Source organism: Sturnira hondurensis, unplaced genomic scaffold, assembly GCF_014824575.4.
Source record: "Sturnira hondurensis isolate 20B ecotype Veracruz unplaced genomic scaffold, ASM1482457v3 Scaffold0001304, whole genome shotgun sequence".
In the NCBI taxonomy this organism is placed as follows: domain Eukaryota; kingdom Metazoa; phylum Chordata; class Mammalia; order Chiroptera; family Phyllostomidae; genus Sturnira; species Sturnira hondurensis.
Genome location: NW_028073935.1, coordinates 7,702,187 through 7,717,837, shown reverse-complemented (window position 1 = coordinate 7,717,837; position 15,651 = coordinate 7,702,187). Strand labels below are relative to the sequence as shown.

General features: G+C 36.7%; 1 protein-coding gene across 10 annotated transcripts in view; it reads left to right on the top strand.

Moving 5' to 3' along the window:
* The window catches only part of CCDC138 (coiled-coil domain containing 138), a 205,561-nt gene that overhangs the window by 157,514 nt on the left and 32,396 nt on the right, over nucleotides 1-15,651 (top strand). For 9 of the 10 annotated variants that reach the window (XM_037070489.1, XM_037070554.1, XM_037070514.1 and 6 more), the window contains one exon: nucleotides 11,193-11,369. The exons of the other annotated variant lie outside the window; for it this stretch is intronic. In XM_037070489.1, coding sequence (XP_036926384.1) covers nucleotides 11,193-11,369 — 177 coding nt within the window. The remainder of the gene's footprint in view (nucleotides 1-11,192; nucleotides 11,370-15,651) is intronic. 10 annotated transcript variants of the gene reach the window in all.

Genomic DNA, 15,651 nt, shown 5'->3' with positions numbered 1-15,651 from the left:
AAGCAACCCAATTAAAAAGTGGGCAAATGACTTGAATAGGCATTTCTCCAAGGAGGACATATGGAAGATCCAGAAACACATGAAAATATGCTCAATATTGCTAGCTATCAGAGAGATGCAAATTAAAACCACAATGAGATACCACTTTATGCCAGTCAGAATGGCCATCACCAACAAAGCAATAAGCAACAGGTGTTGGAGAGGTTGTGGAGAAAAGGGGACCCTAGTGCACTGTTGGTGGGATTGCAGACTGGTACAACGACTGTGGAAAACAGTATGGAATTTTCTCAGAACACTGAAAATGGATCTGCCTTTTGACCCATTAGTTCCACTGCTAAGAGTATATCATAAGAGCCCTAAAACACCAGTCTAAAAGAACCTATGCACTCCAATGTTCCTAACAGCACAATTTACAATAGCCAAGAGTTGGAAGCAACCTAGGTGCCCATCAGTAAATGAATGGATCAAAAAACTATGGTACATATACACAATGGAATTCTATGCAGCAGAAAGAAAGAAGGAGCTCCTACCCTATGCAACAGCATGGATGGAAGTGGAAAGCATTATGCTGAGTGAAATAAGCCAGGTGGTGAAAGACAAATGCCATATGATCTCACCTTTAACAGAAACATACACAACAAAACCAACAAAGCAAGCAAAATATAACCAAAGACACTGGAATAGAGAACAGGCAGACAGTGACCAGAGGGGAGAGGGGAGAGAATTTCAGGGGAAAGGGGGAAGGCTTTACACAAACTAGTATAAAGGACACATGGACAACAACTAAGGGGGGTGGAAATGGGAGGGAAGTGAGAAGCACTACAGGGGGAGTGGACTGGGATGGGAGTAAAAGACAGAAAACTGAACTTGAACAACAATTAATAAAGAAAAGGAAAATATACAGGGAACCAACAGTGGAGGGAAGGAAACCAGTAAAAAATAATAAGAACTTTAATGTAAATGGATTAAATACTCCAATCAAAAGACATAGAATAGCTGAATGGGTAAGAAACATGACCCACATATATGCTATTTACAGGAGACCAACCTCAAAACAAAAGATCAAAACAGGCTGAAGGTGAAAGGATGGAAAAAATATTCCAAGCAAACAGAAATGGAAAAAAGGATGGGGTAGCAACACTTATATTGGAAAAAATAGACTTCAAAGAAAATGCAATAGTAAGAGATAAACAAGGCCACTACATAATACTTTAGGGAGTAGTCCAACAAGGGTATATAATCCTCTTAAACATATATTTACCCAACATGGAACACCTAAATGTAAGGAAAATCTTGGAGATCTTCAAGGTAAACATGAACAGCAACACAGTCATTGTAGGGGGTTTTACGCTTCACTGTCAATTATGGATAGATCTTCCAAACAAAGAATCAGTTAAGGCATTGTGTCATTGAACGACACTAGATCAAATGGAGTTGGTTGATATATACAAAACCTTTTACCCCAAAGAAGAAAAATACACATTCTTTTCATATACACATGGAACATTTTCAAGGATCATATAACAGGACACAAAACAAGCCTGTACACATTCAGGAAAATTGTAGTTATAACAAGCACCTTCTTGGATGACAATACTTGAAACTAGAAGCTAACCACAAGAAAAAATTTAAAAACATTCAAATTCCTGAAGACTGAATTATGTGTTATTAAATAATGAATGGGTTAACAGTGAGATCAAGGAAAAATAAAAAAATCGCCTGAAGACAAATGCAAATGAGCAGCCAACAACACAAAACCTTTGACATACAGCCAACAACACAAAACCTTTGGCATACAGTAAGGCAGTCCTGAGGGGGAAGTTCATAGCAATACAGGCCTACCTAAAGAAGATAGAAAAATTTCAAATGAACAATCAATCCTACAGCTACAAGAACTAGAACAACAAACAAAGCCTAGAGTTAGCAGAAGGAAGGAAATAATATCAGGGCAGAATTAAATGGCATTGAGGGTATAAAAACAAAGGATCAATATTCTAGGAGCTGGTCCTTTGAAAAGATAAACAAAATTGACAAACCTTTAACCAGAGTCATCAGGAAAAAAAGAGAAAGGACCCAAATAAATAAACATGGAAACAAAAGTTACAACCTGTACTATAGAAATACAAAGGGTTGGAAGAAATTACTATGAACAACTATATGCCAAGGAAATTAGATACTCTGGGGAAAAAGAAGAATTTTTAGAAACATACAATCTACCCAAACTGAATCACAAAGAGGCAGAAAGCTTGAAGAGACCTATAACAACTACTGAAATTCAAGCAGTAACAAAAACCAAACGGAAAAACTCCTGGCACAGAAAAGTCCTGGACCAGATGGCTTCACAGGCTAATTTTACCAAACATTTAGGGAAGAGCTATCTTCTATTCTTCTCAAACTATTCCAAATAATTCAAGAAGAGGTAAGACTTCCAAACAGTTTTTATGAGTCCAGTATTATCCTAATTCCAAAAACAGGTAAAGGCAAAGAAAAGAACAAAAAGTAGAGGCCAATATCTCTGGCCAAACAAACATATATGCTAAAGTCTTCATCAAAATATTGTCAACCCAGATCCAGCAATACATTAAAAAGATTGTATACCACGATCAAGTGGCATTCATCCCAGGGATGCAAGGATGGTACAGGATATGGAAACCAATAAACATAATACACCACTTAAAAATGGAATACAAAACCCATATGATTATAACAACAGATGCAGAAAAATTATTTGACAAAATCTAGCACAATTTATGATAAAAACATTCATCAAAGTGGGAATAGAGGGAGCATAACTCTACATAATAAAGGCAATATATGAGAAACCTGCAGCTAGCATTATACTCAATGGGCAAAAGCTAAAAACTTTCCCACTATTATTAGGAACAAGACAAGTGTGTATGATTTCACCACTTCTATTAGCATAGTACTGGAAGTCCTAGCCATATTGATCAGATGAAAGAGACATAAAAGGCATCCAAATTGGAAAGGAGGAAGTAAAACTGTCACTTTTTGCAAATGACATTATAGTGTTCATAGAAAACCCTATGGTCTCCATCAAAACACTACTTGACCTAATAGGTGAATTGGCAAAATAGCAGGATACAAAGTCAATATTCAGAAATTGAAGGTATTTTTTTGCATGCCAACAATGACATATGAGAGAAAATATAAAAATTCTCTTTTATTCTTCCAACAAGAAAATAATGTACCTAGGAATAAACTTAATAGAGGAGTTAAAAGGCATGTAGTTGGAAAACTTTAGCACATTGAAGAAATAAATTGAGGAAGATACAAATAAATATGTAAGTATATACCATGATCATGGATTGGAAGAATTAACATAATCAAAATGTCCATACTCAAAGCAATTTATAGATTCAATGTAATTTCTATTAAAATACCAATGCCATATTTCACCTATCTAGAACAAATATTTCAAAAATTTATATGGAAACAAACTACCCCAAATAGTCTCGGCATTATTGAGAAAGTAAAGCGAGGTAGGAGGAATCACAATACCTGATATTGAACTATGCTCCAAGGCCACTGTAATGAAAACTGTGTGGTACTGGCCTAAGAACAGACACATAGTTTAGTCCTGGCTAGTGTGGCTCAGTGGATTGAGCACTGGCCTGTGATTCTAAGGGTCACCAGTTCAATTCCTAGTAAGGGCCCATGCCTGAGTGGCAAGCCAGGTCCCTGGTGGTGGATATGTGAGAGGCGACCACACATTGGTGTTTCTCCGCATCACTTCCTCCCTTCTCCTCTGTCTAAAAATACATAAAATCTTAAAAAAAAAAGACACGTAGTTCAATGGGATAGAATAAATACCCCAGAAATAAACCCATGTCTTCTATGGCCTATTAATACTTGACACAGTAGACATGAGCATACAATGGAGTAAAATTAACCTCTTTAAGAAATGGTTTTAGCAGAATTGGACTGGTACATGCAAAATCAAAATGAAAGTATACCACCAACTGACACCATACACAAAAATAAACTCAAGGTGGACAAAACACTTAAATATGTTGTAACACCATGAAAGTCCTAGAGGAAACCATAGGCAGTAAATTTCAAATATCTCATGTAGCAATATTTTTGCCAATATATATTCTTTGGCAAGAAAAATAGAGGAAAAAGTGGTATATCAAATTAAAAAGCTTCTGCACGGCTAAAGAAACTATCATTAAAATGAAAAGGAAACCAATTATATGGGAGAACATATTTGCCAATGATACATTGGACAAGGTTTTCATCTCCAAAATATATAAAGAACTCACACTACTCCACTCCAGAAACACAACCCAATTTTAAAAATGGTCAAAGAACCTAAATAGGCACTTCTCTAAGGAGGACATACACATGGCCCATAGACATATGTGAAGATGTTCAACATTGCTAGCCATCAGAGATATGCATATTAAAACCACAATGAGATATTGCCTCACACTGGTCAGAATGGCCATCATAAACAAATCAACAAACAACAAGTGCTGGCAAGGATGTGGGGGAAAGGGAACCCTAGTGCACTGTTGGTGGGAATGCAGACTGGGGCAGCCACTGTGTAAAACAGTATGGGATTTCCTCAGAAAACTAAAAGTGGATCTTCCTTTTGGCCCAGTTATTCCACTGCTTGGAATATACCCTAAGAATCCCAAAACACCAATTTGGAAAAACGTATGCTGCTATGTTCATAACAGCACTATTTACAATAGCCAAGTGCTGGGAACAGCATAAATGTCCATCAGTAAATGACTGGATTAAAAAAGTAGATGCATTTACACAATGGTATACTATGTACCTGAAGGAAAGAAGGAATTCCTATGTCTCGTGACAGCATGGATGATAGTGGATAAGTAAAATAAGCCAATCAGTGAAAGATATACCATATGATCTCATGTATAAGAGAAATCTAATGACCAAAAATAAATTAATGAACAAAATAGAACCAAAGACATGGAAACATGGAACAGACTGACAGTTATCACATGGTACAGGGAAGGGGGATAATGGTGGAAAGAAGGGGAAGGGAATAATCAGAGAAGCTGTATAAATGTCTCATGGACATGGACAACTGTATGGGGATTGACTGTGAAAGAGGGGTTGGGCTGCATGGAGGAGTGCTAAGGGGAAAATAGGGGATAAGTATAATAGAATAACAATAAAAATTATAAAATAAAATAAAATGTGTGCATCTGGCCTAGTTCTGTCCTGCACTACTCTATTTGGCCTTAAATTTCTGCATATTTATATATTTACAAAGTATATACTTATTCTTCAGGGCTAGAAAAATGTAAGGAATTACTGCCATTTTTGAATAACAGGAAAGTTTGACTTGGTAAGATGGAAGTGGAGTGTAACTAAGAATTCCACTTTGGAGTCAGCCAGCCTAGGGTTTGAGTGCCAGCCCCATCACTAGGTATGTGACATTGGACATGTCCCTTTCCATTTTTACACCATTTTAAAAGTATAAATGAGAATATGAAGATTTAGCTAAGAGTTTGGCATATAGTAAACTCCTAATGTATTGACTGCTATCATAAATATCATCATTATTAACTTAGACAAGTTTTACTTGAGTTTAGAATTGAGGCCTATTACATATTTCACAGACATAGGACAAACACTTCAAAAATTTATATGGAACCATATATGACCCTGAATAGCAGCTGCAATGTTAAGAAAGAGGAACAAAGTAGGAGGGATCACAATACCTGGTACCAAACAGTATTACAAGGCCACTGTAATCAAAACATCATGGTACTGGCATAAAAACAGGCACATAGACCAATGGAATAGAATAGAGAACCCAGAAATAAACCCAACTCTCTACGGTCAATTAATATTCGACAAAGGGGGCAGTAACATAAAATGGGGTAAATATAGTCTCTTCAACAAATGGTGTTGGGAGAACTGGACAGCTACATGCAAAAAAATGAAACTTGAGCACAAACTTACACCATACACCAAAATAAATTCAAGGTGGATAAAAGACTTAAATATAAGCCATGACACCATTAAAGTCCTAGAGCAGAACATTGGCAGGAAAATATCAGATATTTCATGCAGCATTATTTTTACTGATATGTCCCCTAGAGCAAGGAATATAAAGGAAAGAATAAACAAATGGGATCTCATCAAAATAGAAAGCTTCTGCGCAGCTAAAGAAAACAGCATTAAAATAAAAAGACAACCAACTGTATGGGAAAACATATTTGCCAATGATACCTCAGACAAAGGTTTAATCTCCAAAATATACAAAGAACTCACATGACTTCACTCGAAGAAGACAACTAACCCAATTAAAATAACTTGAATAGGCGTTTCTCCAAGGAGGACATACGGAAGATCCAGAGACACATGAAGAGATGCTCAATATCGCTAGCTATCAGAGAGATGCAAATTAAAACCACAATGAGATGTCACTTTACACCGGTGAGAACGGCTATCATAAACAAAGCAATAAACAACAAATGTTGGAGAGGGTGTGGGGAAAAGGGGACACTGGTCCACTGTTGGTGGGATTGCAGACTGGTACAACCATTATGGAAAACAGTATGGAATTTTCTAAGAAAACTAAAATTGGACTTGCCTTTTGACCCAGCAATTCCACTGCTGGGATTGTATCCTAAGAACCCTAAAACAGCAATCCCAAAGAACCTATGCACCCCAATGTTCATAGCAGCACAATTTACAATAGCCAAGAGTTGGAAGCAACCTAGGTGCCCCTCAGTAAATGAATGGATCAAAAAACTATGGTACATATATACAATGGAATTTTATGCTGCAGAAAGAAAGAAGGAGTTCCTACCTTTTGCAACATCATGGATGGAACTGGAAAGCATTATGCTGAGTGAAATAAGCCAGGTGTTGAAGGATAAATACCATATGATCTCACCTTTAACAGGACGCTAAACAACAAAACAAACAAGCAAGCAAAATATAACCAAGGACACTGAAATAGAGAACAGGCTGACAGTGACCAGAGGGGAGAGGGGAGGGAATTTCAGGGGAAATAGGGGAGAGATTTAGAGGAACATATATAAAGGATACATGAACAACAACTGAGAAGGGTGGAAATGGGAGGGAGGGGGAAGGAGGGGGTGGGATGGGATGGGAGTAATAGAAAACTGTACTTGAAAAATAATTAAATAAAAAAATTGGGGAAAAAAAGAATTGAGGCCTATTAAATTACATTAGATTTCTGTGGCTGCATAGTAAACCACCAAACACTTAATTGCTTAAAACAACAACCATAATATTTACTAGCTCACAGTTCTTTGCATTAGTAACTTGGGCTCAGCTCAGCTGGGTGCCTGGGCTGTGTTGGATTCCTCTATTCTTGGTTGGGCTTGCTCATATTTGGGGCCTTCATTTGGTCTCATTCTCACGTGGGCTTTCTGGAGCTGTTTACATGCCACCCTGCTGGTGACTGGAAGTTCAGTCTCAGGCTTCTAACACCCACGTGTCATTTCTGCTGCATTCTAATAGTTAAAGTCACAGGGTTAGCCCAAATTGAAAGGATGGGCAGTAGAGTTTACTTTTTGATGAAAGTTGCTGCAAAGTGTTTCTAATTTTTTAGTCTACAGTATAGACTAAGCAACATAAAACACTATTTATGCTGATTAAGATCAGCTGATTGGCTTTTGATAAGGAACAAAAAAATATAGTTAAATGTCAGGACATTTTTTAAGATTCAGTAATATACTGTATTCATAAAAAGAAATCAGTTTTGGTACAATAGGTAAATAAAACTTTAAAAAATAGATATTAAATTTGTCTGGTTTTTAGAAAATCTTCACTAGTGGGAAATTAAAATAAGGGTATAATTTTTATTCCTGATAAAGCCACTTTAAATATAATCAAATACCCATCTGGCCAGGTGGCTCAGTTGGTTGGATTATTGTCCCTTATTCCAAAAGGTAGTGGGTTCAATCCCTGGTTGAAACAGGTAAAGCAAGCAACAGATCGATGTCCCTCTCTCTCTTACTCTCTCACTCATTCAATCTCTCTCTCATCAATAAACAGATCCTCAGTTGGGGATTAAAAACAGAAATAAATACCATTTTTCTTCCCCCTCAAATTAATAAAGGACAATTTTTTATTGTTGCTCAAGTACAGTTGTCTCCATTTTTACCTTTCCCCACATCCCCCCCCCCATCAACCTACCCACCCGTGCCTCCCACCCTTGAACTTACGCTTTTTGTCTTTGTCCATGTGTCCTTTATATGTGTTCCTTGATGGCCCTTCTGCTATTATCCCTCTCCCCACTCCTATAAATATATTATTATATCTATAACAATATAAACTTTCCTTTTCACTTTTGCTGCATGTTCAAATTTTTGATATGTTCTATTGACATTCTTATTTTACCTAGGTATATTTTGATCTCATATTTTATTTCATCTTTGACCTTTTCTTCTTTAGTAGCATGTTATCTAATGACATATTTATGTTCTTTCCACTTTTACCTTTTAAAATTTTTTATTAATGTTCAAATACAGTTGTATCCATTTTTCCACCACCATTTTAGGTCCCTCCCACCCTTAATACTACCCCACTTTGACTTTGTCCATAGGTCCTTTATATATGTTCATTGATGACTCTCTCCCTTCTTTCTCCCATTATTTCCCTACCCCCACCTTTCTGATAAGTGTCAGTTTGTTCTTTATTTCAATGTTTCTAGTTGTATTTTACTTGCTTGTTTTGATTATCAGGTTCCACTTATAGGTGAGATCATATGGTATTTTTTACCACCTAGCTTATTTCACTTAGCATAATGCTTTCCAGTTCCATCAATGTTGTCACAAAAGGTAGGAGCTCCTTCTTTCTTTCTGCTGTGTAGTATTCCATTGTGTAAATGTACCATAGTTTTTTGGTCCACTCTTTTACTGATGGGCACTTAGGTTGCTTGTAGCACTTTGCTACTGTAAATTGTGCTGCTATAAACATTAGATTGCATTGCTTCTTATGAACTGGAGTTTCAGGATTCTTAGGGTGTAATCCCAACAGTGGTATTGTTGGGTTAAAAGGCAGTTCCATTTTTAATTTTCTGAGGAAGTTCCATACTGTTTTCCACAGTGGGTACACCAATCTGCATTCCCACCAACAGCGCACTAGGGTTTTCCTTTCCCCACATCCTTGCTAGCACTTGTTTATTGATTTGTTTATGATGGCCATTCTCACCGGTGTGAAGTGGTATCTCATTGTGGTTTTAATTTGCATCTCTCTGATAGCTAGTGATGCAGAGCATCTTTTCATAAGTCTCTGAGCCCTTTGTGTGTCCTTGGAGAAGCGTCTGTTCAAGTCCTTTGCACATTTTGTAATTGGATTGTCTTCCTGGAGTGGAATTGTGTGAGTTGTTTATATATTTTGGAGATCAAACTCTTGTCTGAGGTATCATTGGCAAATATGTTTTCCCCTGTGGTTGGTTGTCTTTTCATTTTAATATTGTTTTCTTTAGCCATGCAGACGCTTTTTATTTTGATGAGATCCCATTTGTTTATTCTTTCCTTAGAAAAAGACAATTTTTTCAAGTTTGCAAAGTTGCTATGTCATATAGTTTTCAGTTTCTTTAATCTCAGATGGTGTATTAATAAGAAGTGAAGTAATTTGTGTGAAATACAGTAGGTCAACTGTGATAAAAACTTTTGTTTCTGTGAAGAATTGAATTCAGATTTCATCTATATTCCTCTACCTGAGTTGTTGCTAAATAAAGATTGGTTTTTAAATAGGTTAAGTCTAAAGGAATCTAGCAAATTTGCTTAACCTAAATATACACTTATTTGCAATGTTGTATTTTACTGAACTACAAAAGTTAAGTACAATGTTAGTGTTCCTTGAACTAAATTCTATCAAAAGTACAGATGTAGTGATCCATAGGCAGAGATCTTAATTTCTCAAAATCCATTAAAAAAGATTTTATTTATCTATTTTTCAGAGAGAGGAAGAGGGAGGGAAGAAGGCAAGGAGAGAAACACTGTGTGGTTGCCTCTTGTGTGCTCCTTGCTGGGGACCTGGCCTGCAACCCAAGCATGTGCCCCAACTGGGAATCAAATCAGTGACCTTTTGGTTTGCAGACCGGCACTCAATCCACTAAGCCACACCAGCCAGACTTTAATTTCACACAGGTTACTCTCAAATAGTCATTCTTAATAATTGGGTTTCTTAATTATTACTTTAGTTTATGTAAGCTGAATCAGCAAAGAATAAATGCAACATGAGGTCAGAAGACAGTAAATTTTAATGGGGTAATTATATCATATATTCAAGGGCACTTTTGAGTCTTCTTTAAACAGAAATCTCAGTAGAAAATAAACTCACTGTATTTGAACAGCATGAACAATTTTTTATCCCTTTGCATAATATGCTGAAATGAGTTTTAGAAAACTTAAATATTCTTGTACAGTTAAAAGCATAATGTAAAATCATTGTAAAAGTAGTGACTTAGGTGGTTTGGTGTATTGAAGTATAGTGAGATAAGTATCTTAACATCTCTTTTTCATTGATTCTGGTTAAATCAGTGCTTCTTAACCCTGACTTTACAAGCTTCCCAAACATATGTTGAACATTTTTAAGAAAGTTCCAGGGATTTGGATATGGCACGTGTCATGATAGCATTGGCCTTGGTAAAATCTTGCTGCCATTTGTAATGGCAGATGTATCACAAAAAGTTAATACACCAGTGCACATCCAAACTTCTGTAGTTGGTTTTTAAGTGCTAATGTTTTATTAGGAGACAGAAATCCTAGTTTCAGACTTATTCAAGCAATTTTTAATAAAGCTACATTTTGAAATAGGTAAACACTTAGAGCAACCACTAAAATTATAATCTCAGAAGCTGTTGTGAAAGAAATACTAATGGTGTTTAAATTTTTGGAAGCATGTGATAGTTTACAGTCAAATGTAGAAAATAAACATTACTTGGTATTTACTATTAAACATCAATTATATTCTTAATATAAATAGAAATGGGGTATATTATTATTTCAATGTTAAAATACAAAAATTTTGAGTAAAATTTACCATATCATAATATGATTTCTGTTTTCCCATTTTTTGTTCTAAGTAAATTAGTTAGGCTCTAAATTGTTTGTAATCTCTGATCATTTAAATTTGTTGCACTTTTGAATATATGATATTCTCTCTGAACCTTCTGTTTCTGATTTATTGTATATATTGTTTTTCAGCTGACTACCTTGCTCAGGCATTTGATTCTCTTTGTTTGGACTTAAAGACAGATGAAGGAAAAGTCTTATTTTTACAGTATCAAGCTGTTCCAGTAATATTAAACCACCTACGGATATCCAGTAAAGGACTCTTATCCAATGTCATTGATAGTTTGCTTCAGATGACAGTGGAATCTAGTAAGTTTTAAAGTTTTATATACTTAAAGAAATACTGGTGGGATGATTTTTCTCATCTTTTTTAAATGTATAATTCTGCATATAAGACAGCATATACATGCTTAAAATACTTTTGACAGGACTATAATAGAGTCATTAATAATATCAGTAAGTTATAAAACCTAACCCTTTGTCTGAACTTTCACTAACTTAGCACAATTTCCAGTAGTCATCTCAGTTATGCTACTTGTACATTCAAGCTACTTTCTTGCTTCTCTTTTGTATCATCATTCTGACAGTTCTATTCTTATATTCCCTGTTTGCTCAGAGGAAATGAGATCATCAAATGTTTCTCCACCAGAAGTGAGAATAATGACACAGCCATATTTCCTATTGTTGCCTGTCCACCCTTACTGTTTTTTCGGAGGCTATTCTTTTATATGTATAATGTTTTGTAGTTTGTTTTTTTTATTTTTTGTTTTTATATTGACATACAAGTTCCCTTGTTATTGGTGGTTCCTAACTTAGTAGAGGGATGCCAAACGTGAATATTTTTGATAGCTTTGGTTGCTTTTGCTCTTTCAATCCCAAGTAACCCCTTGACTTATAACAAGCAGCCATTTTACCTCAATAATTCTTTTTCTTTTTTAAAAAATACATTTTATTGATTATGCCATTACAGTTGTCCTATTTTCCCTTCATTCCCCTCCACCTTGCACACCCCTCCCCCACCATTCCCTCCCTTTAGTTTATGTCCACCTGTCTTAAGTTCTTTAGATTCTGTATTTCCCATACTATTCTTGCCCTCCCCCCTATCTATTTTCTACCTACGTTCTATGCTACTTATTCTCTGTACCTTCTCCTCCCTTCTCCTCCTCCCACTCCCCTGTTGATAATCCTCCATGTGATCTTCATTTCTATGGTTCCACTCCTGATCTAGCTGTCCATTTAGTTTGCTTTTCTTTTAGGTGTGGTTGTTAATAACTGTGAGTTTGCCGTCCTTTCACTGTTCGTATTTTTTATCTTCTTCTTCTTAGATAAGTCCCTTTAACATTTTATAGAATAAGGGCTTGGTGATGATGAACTCCTTGAATTTGATCTTATCTGAGAAGCACTTTATCTGCCCTTCCATTCTAAGTGAAAGCTTTGCTGGCAGATCAATCTTGGATGTAGGTCTTTGGATTTCATGACTTGGAATACTTCTTTCCAGCCCCTTCTTGCCTGTAAGGTCTCTTTTAAGAAATCTGCTGACTGTCTGATGGGCACTCTTTTGTAGGTGACTGTCCCCTTATCTCTTGCTGCTTTTAGGGTTCTCTCCTTCATTTTAATCTTGGGTGATGTAATTATGATGTGCCTTGGTGTATTCCTTCTTGGGTCCAACTTCTTTGGGACTCTCTGAGCTTCCTGGATTTCCTGGAGGTCTATTTCCTTTGCCAGATTGGGGAAGTTCTCCTTTATTATTTGTTCAAATAAGTTTTCCACTTGTTCTTTCTCTTCCCCTTCTGGTACCCCTATAATTCGGATGTTGGAACATTTAAAGATGTCCTGAAGGTTTCTAAGCCTCTCCTCTTTTTTTTAAATTCTTGTTTCTTTATTCTTTTCTGTTTGGTCATTTTTTTCTTCTTTTTGGTTCACTCCATTGATTTTAGTTCCAGTTTTGTTTACATCACTATTGGTTTCCTGTGCATTTACCTTCATTTCAGTTAGTTTAGTTTTCATTTGTTCCTCTAATTTGTGAGTAAAATAAATCAGTTCTGTGAGAATCCTGATCACCAGTATTTTGAACTGAGCATCTGATAGGTTGGCTATTTCTTGGTTGCTTAGAGTTATTGGCTCTGGGGCTTTGAGATCTTCTTGAGCCATAATGTTTTGATCTGTTCCTGCCTGTTATGTATGAGGGGCAGAGCCCTAGGTTTTCACCAGGGCGGGGCAACTCAGTTGCTGGGTTGTGATGCTCTATGTGGGGGCAGGGTCAAAAAGGGGAAATGGTGGTTCCTTCTGCTGCTCCCCGCTGCTGGGGCCTGTGCGGTCCTTCTCACTGCTCGCTCCTTCGTCTGGTTTATCTGTGCATGAATGTGTGACTGCGGTCAGCCTGCCGCCTTTGCGCCCTCACTGGATCTGCCAATCGCAACCTCATACCTGGGATCTGCCAACCACGGCCAAGGCCCCTTAGTTGGTCTGGCTGAGTTTTCCTGCACAATCCCACTCCACCAGTCGCTGGCTCTGCCCCTGTTACCAGTTTGGCTGAAAGGTTCATTGTTGTCGGACTTCTGTATAGTTCAATTTTCTTTGTTTTGGTTCCATTTTTGTTACTAAAACTTTGTTGTCTTTAAATTTTTTGTACGAGGAGGCACAGTGTTTCCACCTATGCCTCCATCGTGGCTGGAAGTCTCAATAATTCTTTTTCACTTGTAGTCTGACCTGTGTCCTATACTTCTTCCCTCTATAGCACTTCTAAAATTAAAATGTTTATGCCTTCCCGAAAGTGGAAACTAAACATGGAAAGCTATTGCTCCTTGTGGTAGTAAGCAATCTATTGTACTTGGTGTTGCTTGCCTGGGTGCATGGCATGGTTATGATTCTAACTAGGTACATTTGGCATATGGCTTCACATTTCCAATTCACTTTTATATACAATCTTGACTTTCTTACAACTTCCCTCTGAAGGAGGCCAGATAGAAAAACTGAGGCCTAGAAAAATTAGGTAACTTGTTCATGGACTCCACAGCTCTGCAGTGATGGATCGGACTTCAAACTAGGTCTCTGATTCAAAATGTAAAGTACATTTTACCATATAGCACTGTAACGAGGTTTTCCAGGTTGTTTTTTCCCCTCTGGCCCCAAAATGTTCTATTTTCACTGACCTTTTTTGTTATAATTTTTAGGCATTTGTAACCATAAGATATTGGATTTATAGTTGGGGAAATAGCTAACTTGATAAGTAATATTGGGTTTTTGAATCTCAATGTACCAACTTAAGGTGTAGAGCAAAAAGTGAAAAATTGTAAACTGAGACACTGAGACCAAAGATTACTTGTATAAGTGGGTAGATTTCCAATTAGCTTCACAGAAAATATTTTGTTTAATGAGGAAAACAAAAATCCTACAGGCTCAAATATCTATTCATCAAATCTGTATATTTCTGACAGAGATGAAGTTTTTTTGTTGCCAAAGGACAACTAAGTAAAATTTTATGAAATAGTGGGCCTACTTTGTTGAAATGATTCTATGGCATCATAATGTTCATATTTGGAGAAATCATATTAGCTTAGGTAGTCAATAGATGTTCAGTTCATTTACTTTATTTGCCTTTGTTAAAGTTATGCTGAAATCAAAGGCTATCATTTCTTGCTCAAATTGAATAAACAAAACAAATTCTAATGTTGATTGCTAGAAAGTCATGTTTTTAGTGATGGGAAACTTTTGGAAGACACATAATGGGAAGATCTTTGATGATATTTGCCGCTGCCCGCAGCAGCAAGGGTGGTCGCGAGGTGAGGTGAGGGACTTAAAAGAATTAAAAGAAAGGAGAGGACCAAATGCTCTGCTGGCAAATGGCAACTTTATTCAAGAAACAACTGTCTTATATACAAACTGCTGTGGCCTAAAGCAAGACCGCAAGGAACTAGAAACAATGTTATACACCCTAGAGTTATCAAAAGGGCAGGATGTTCTCATATCCTTGGAACATTAGCCCGAGGACAATGGTGTCCTCATTACTGTCATTTCCTTGGAACATGACGCATATGCCAAGATCTTGTTCTTTCCTTCAAGGCTGAGAACAAGGAGGTCCGGAAAATGTCAAGACGCCCGCCGGCTCCTGGGACCAGAAACCAAGTTCCTCCACCATTTTCACAGTGGAGAACTCTGTCCTTGATCCCCTGTGTCCTGGCGGGCTCCCACAGATATTTATATTCATTTTCTTGATGTAGTTTCCATTTTTAATATAAATCCAGTAACTTGTGTTAGTGAGCCAACAAATTTTGTTGAAATGATAAACTAGTGATAGATTAATACAGCAAATACTTCTCTAGCTATTGGTTTTATGTTTTGTTTTTTCTAGATTTGAAATGGGAAATTCATTTCATTATATACATAATTTCCACATGCCATTTATTTTTAACTTACAGGAAAACTTGTTGGGAAAGAAATTTTGATAGAATTGATTTGCAGATGGCTTATCTCACCCATCAAAAGTGCGTTTGTGGCCAGCTGTATGCGGGATGCCACGTTTCAAGTATTGTACTTGCAGTGCTCTGCTGAACATTGGGGCTTCCTTTGAAGTCCCTTCTAGAGCTTCCAG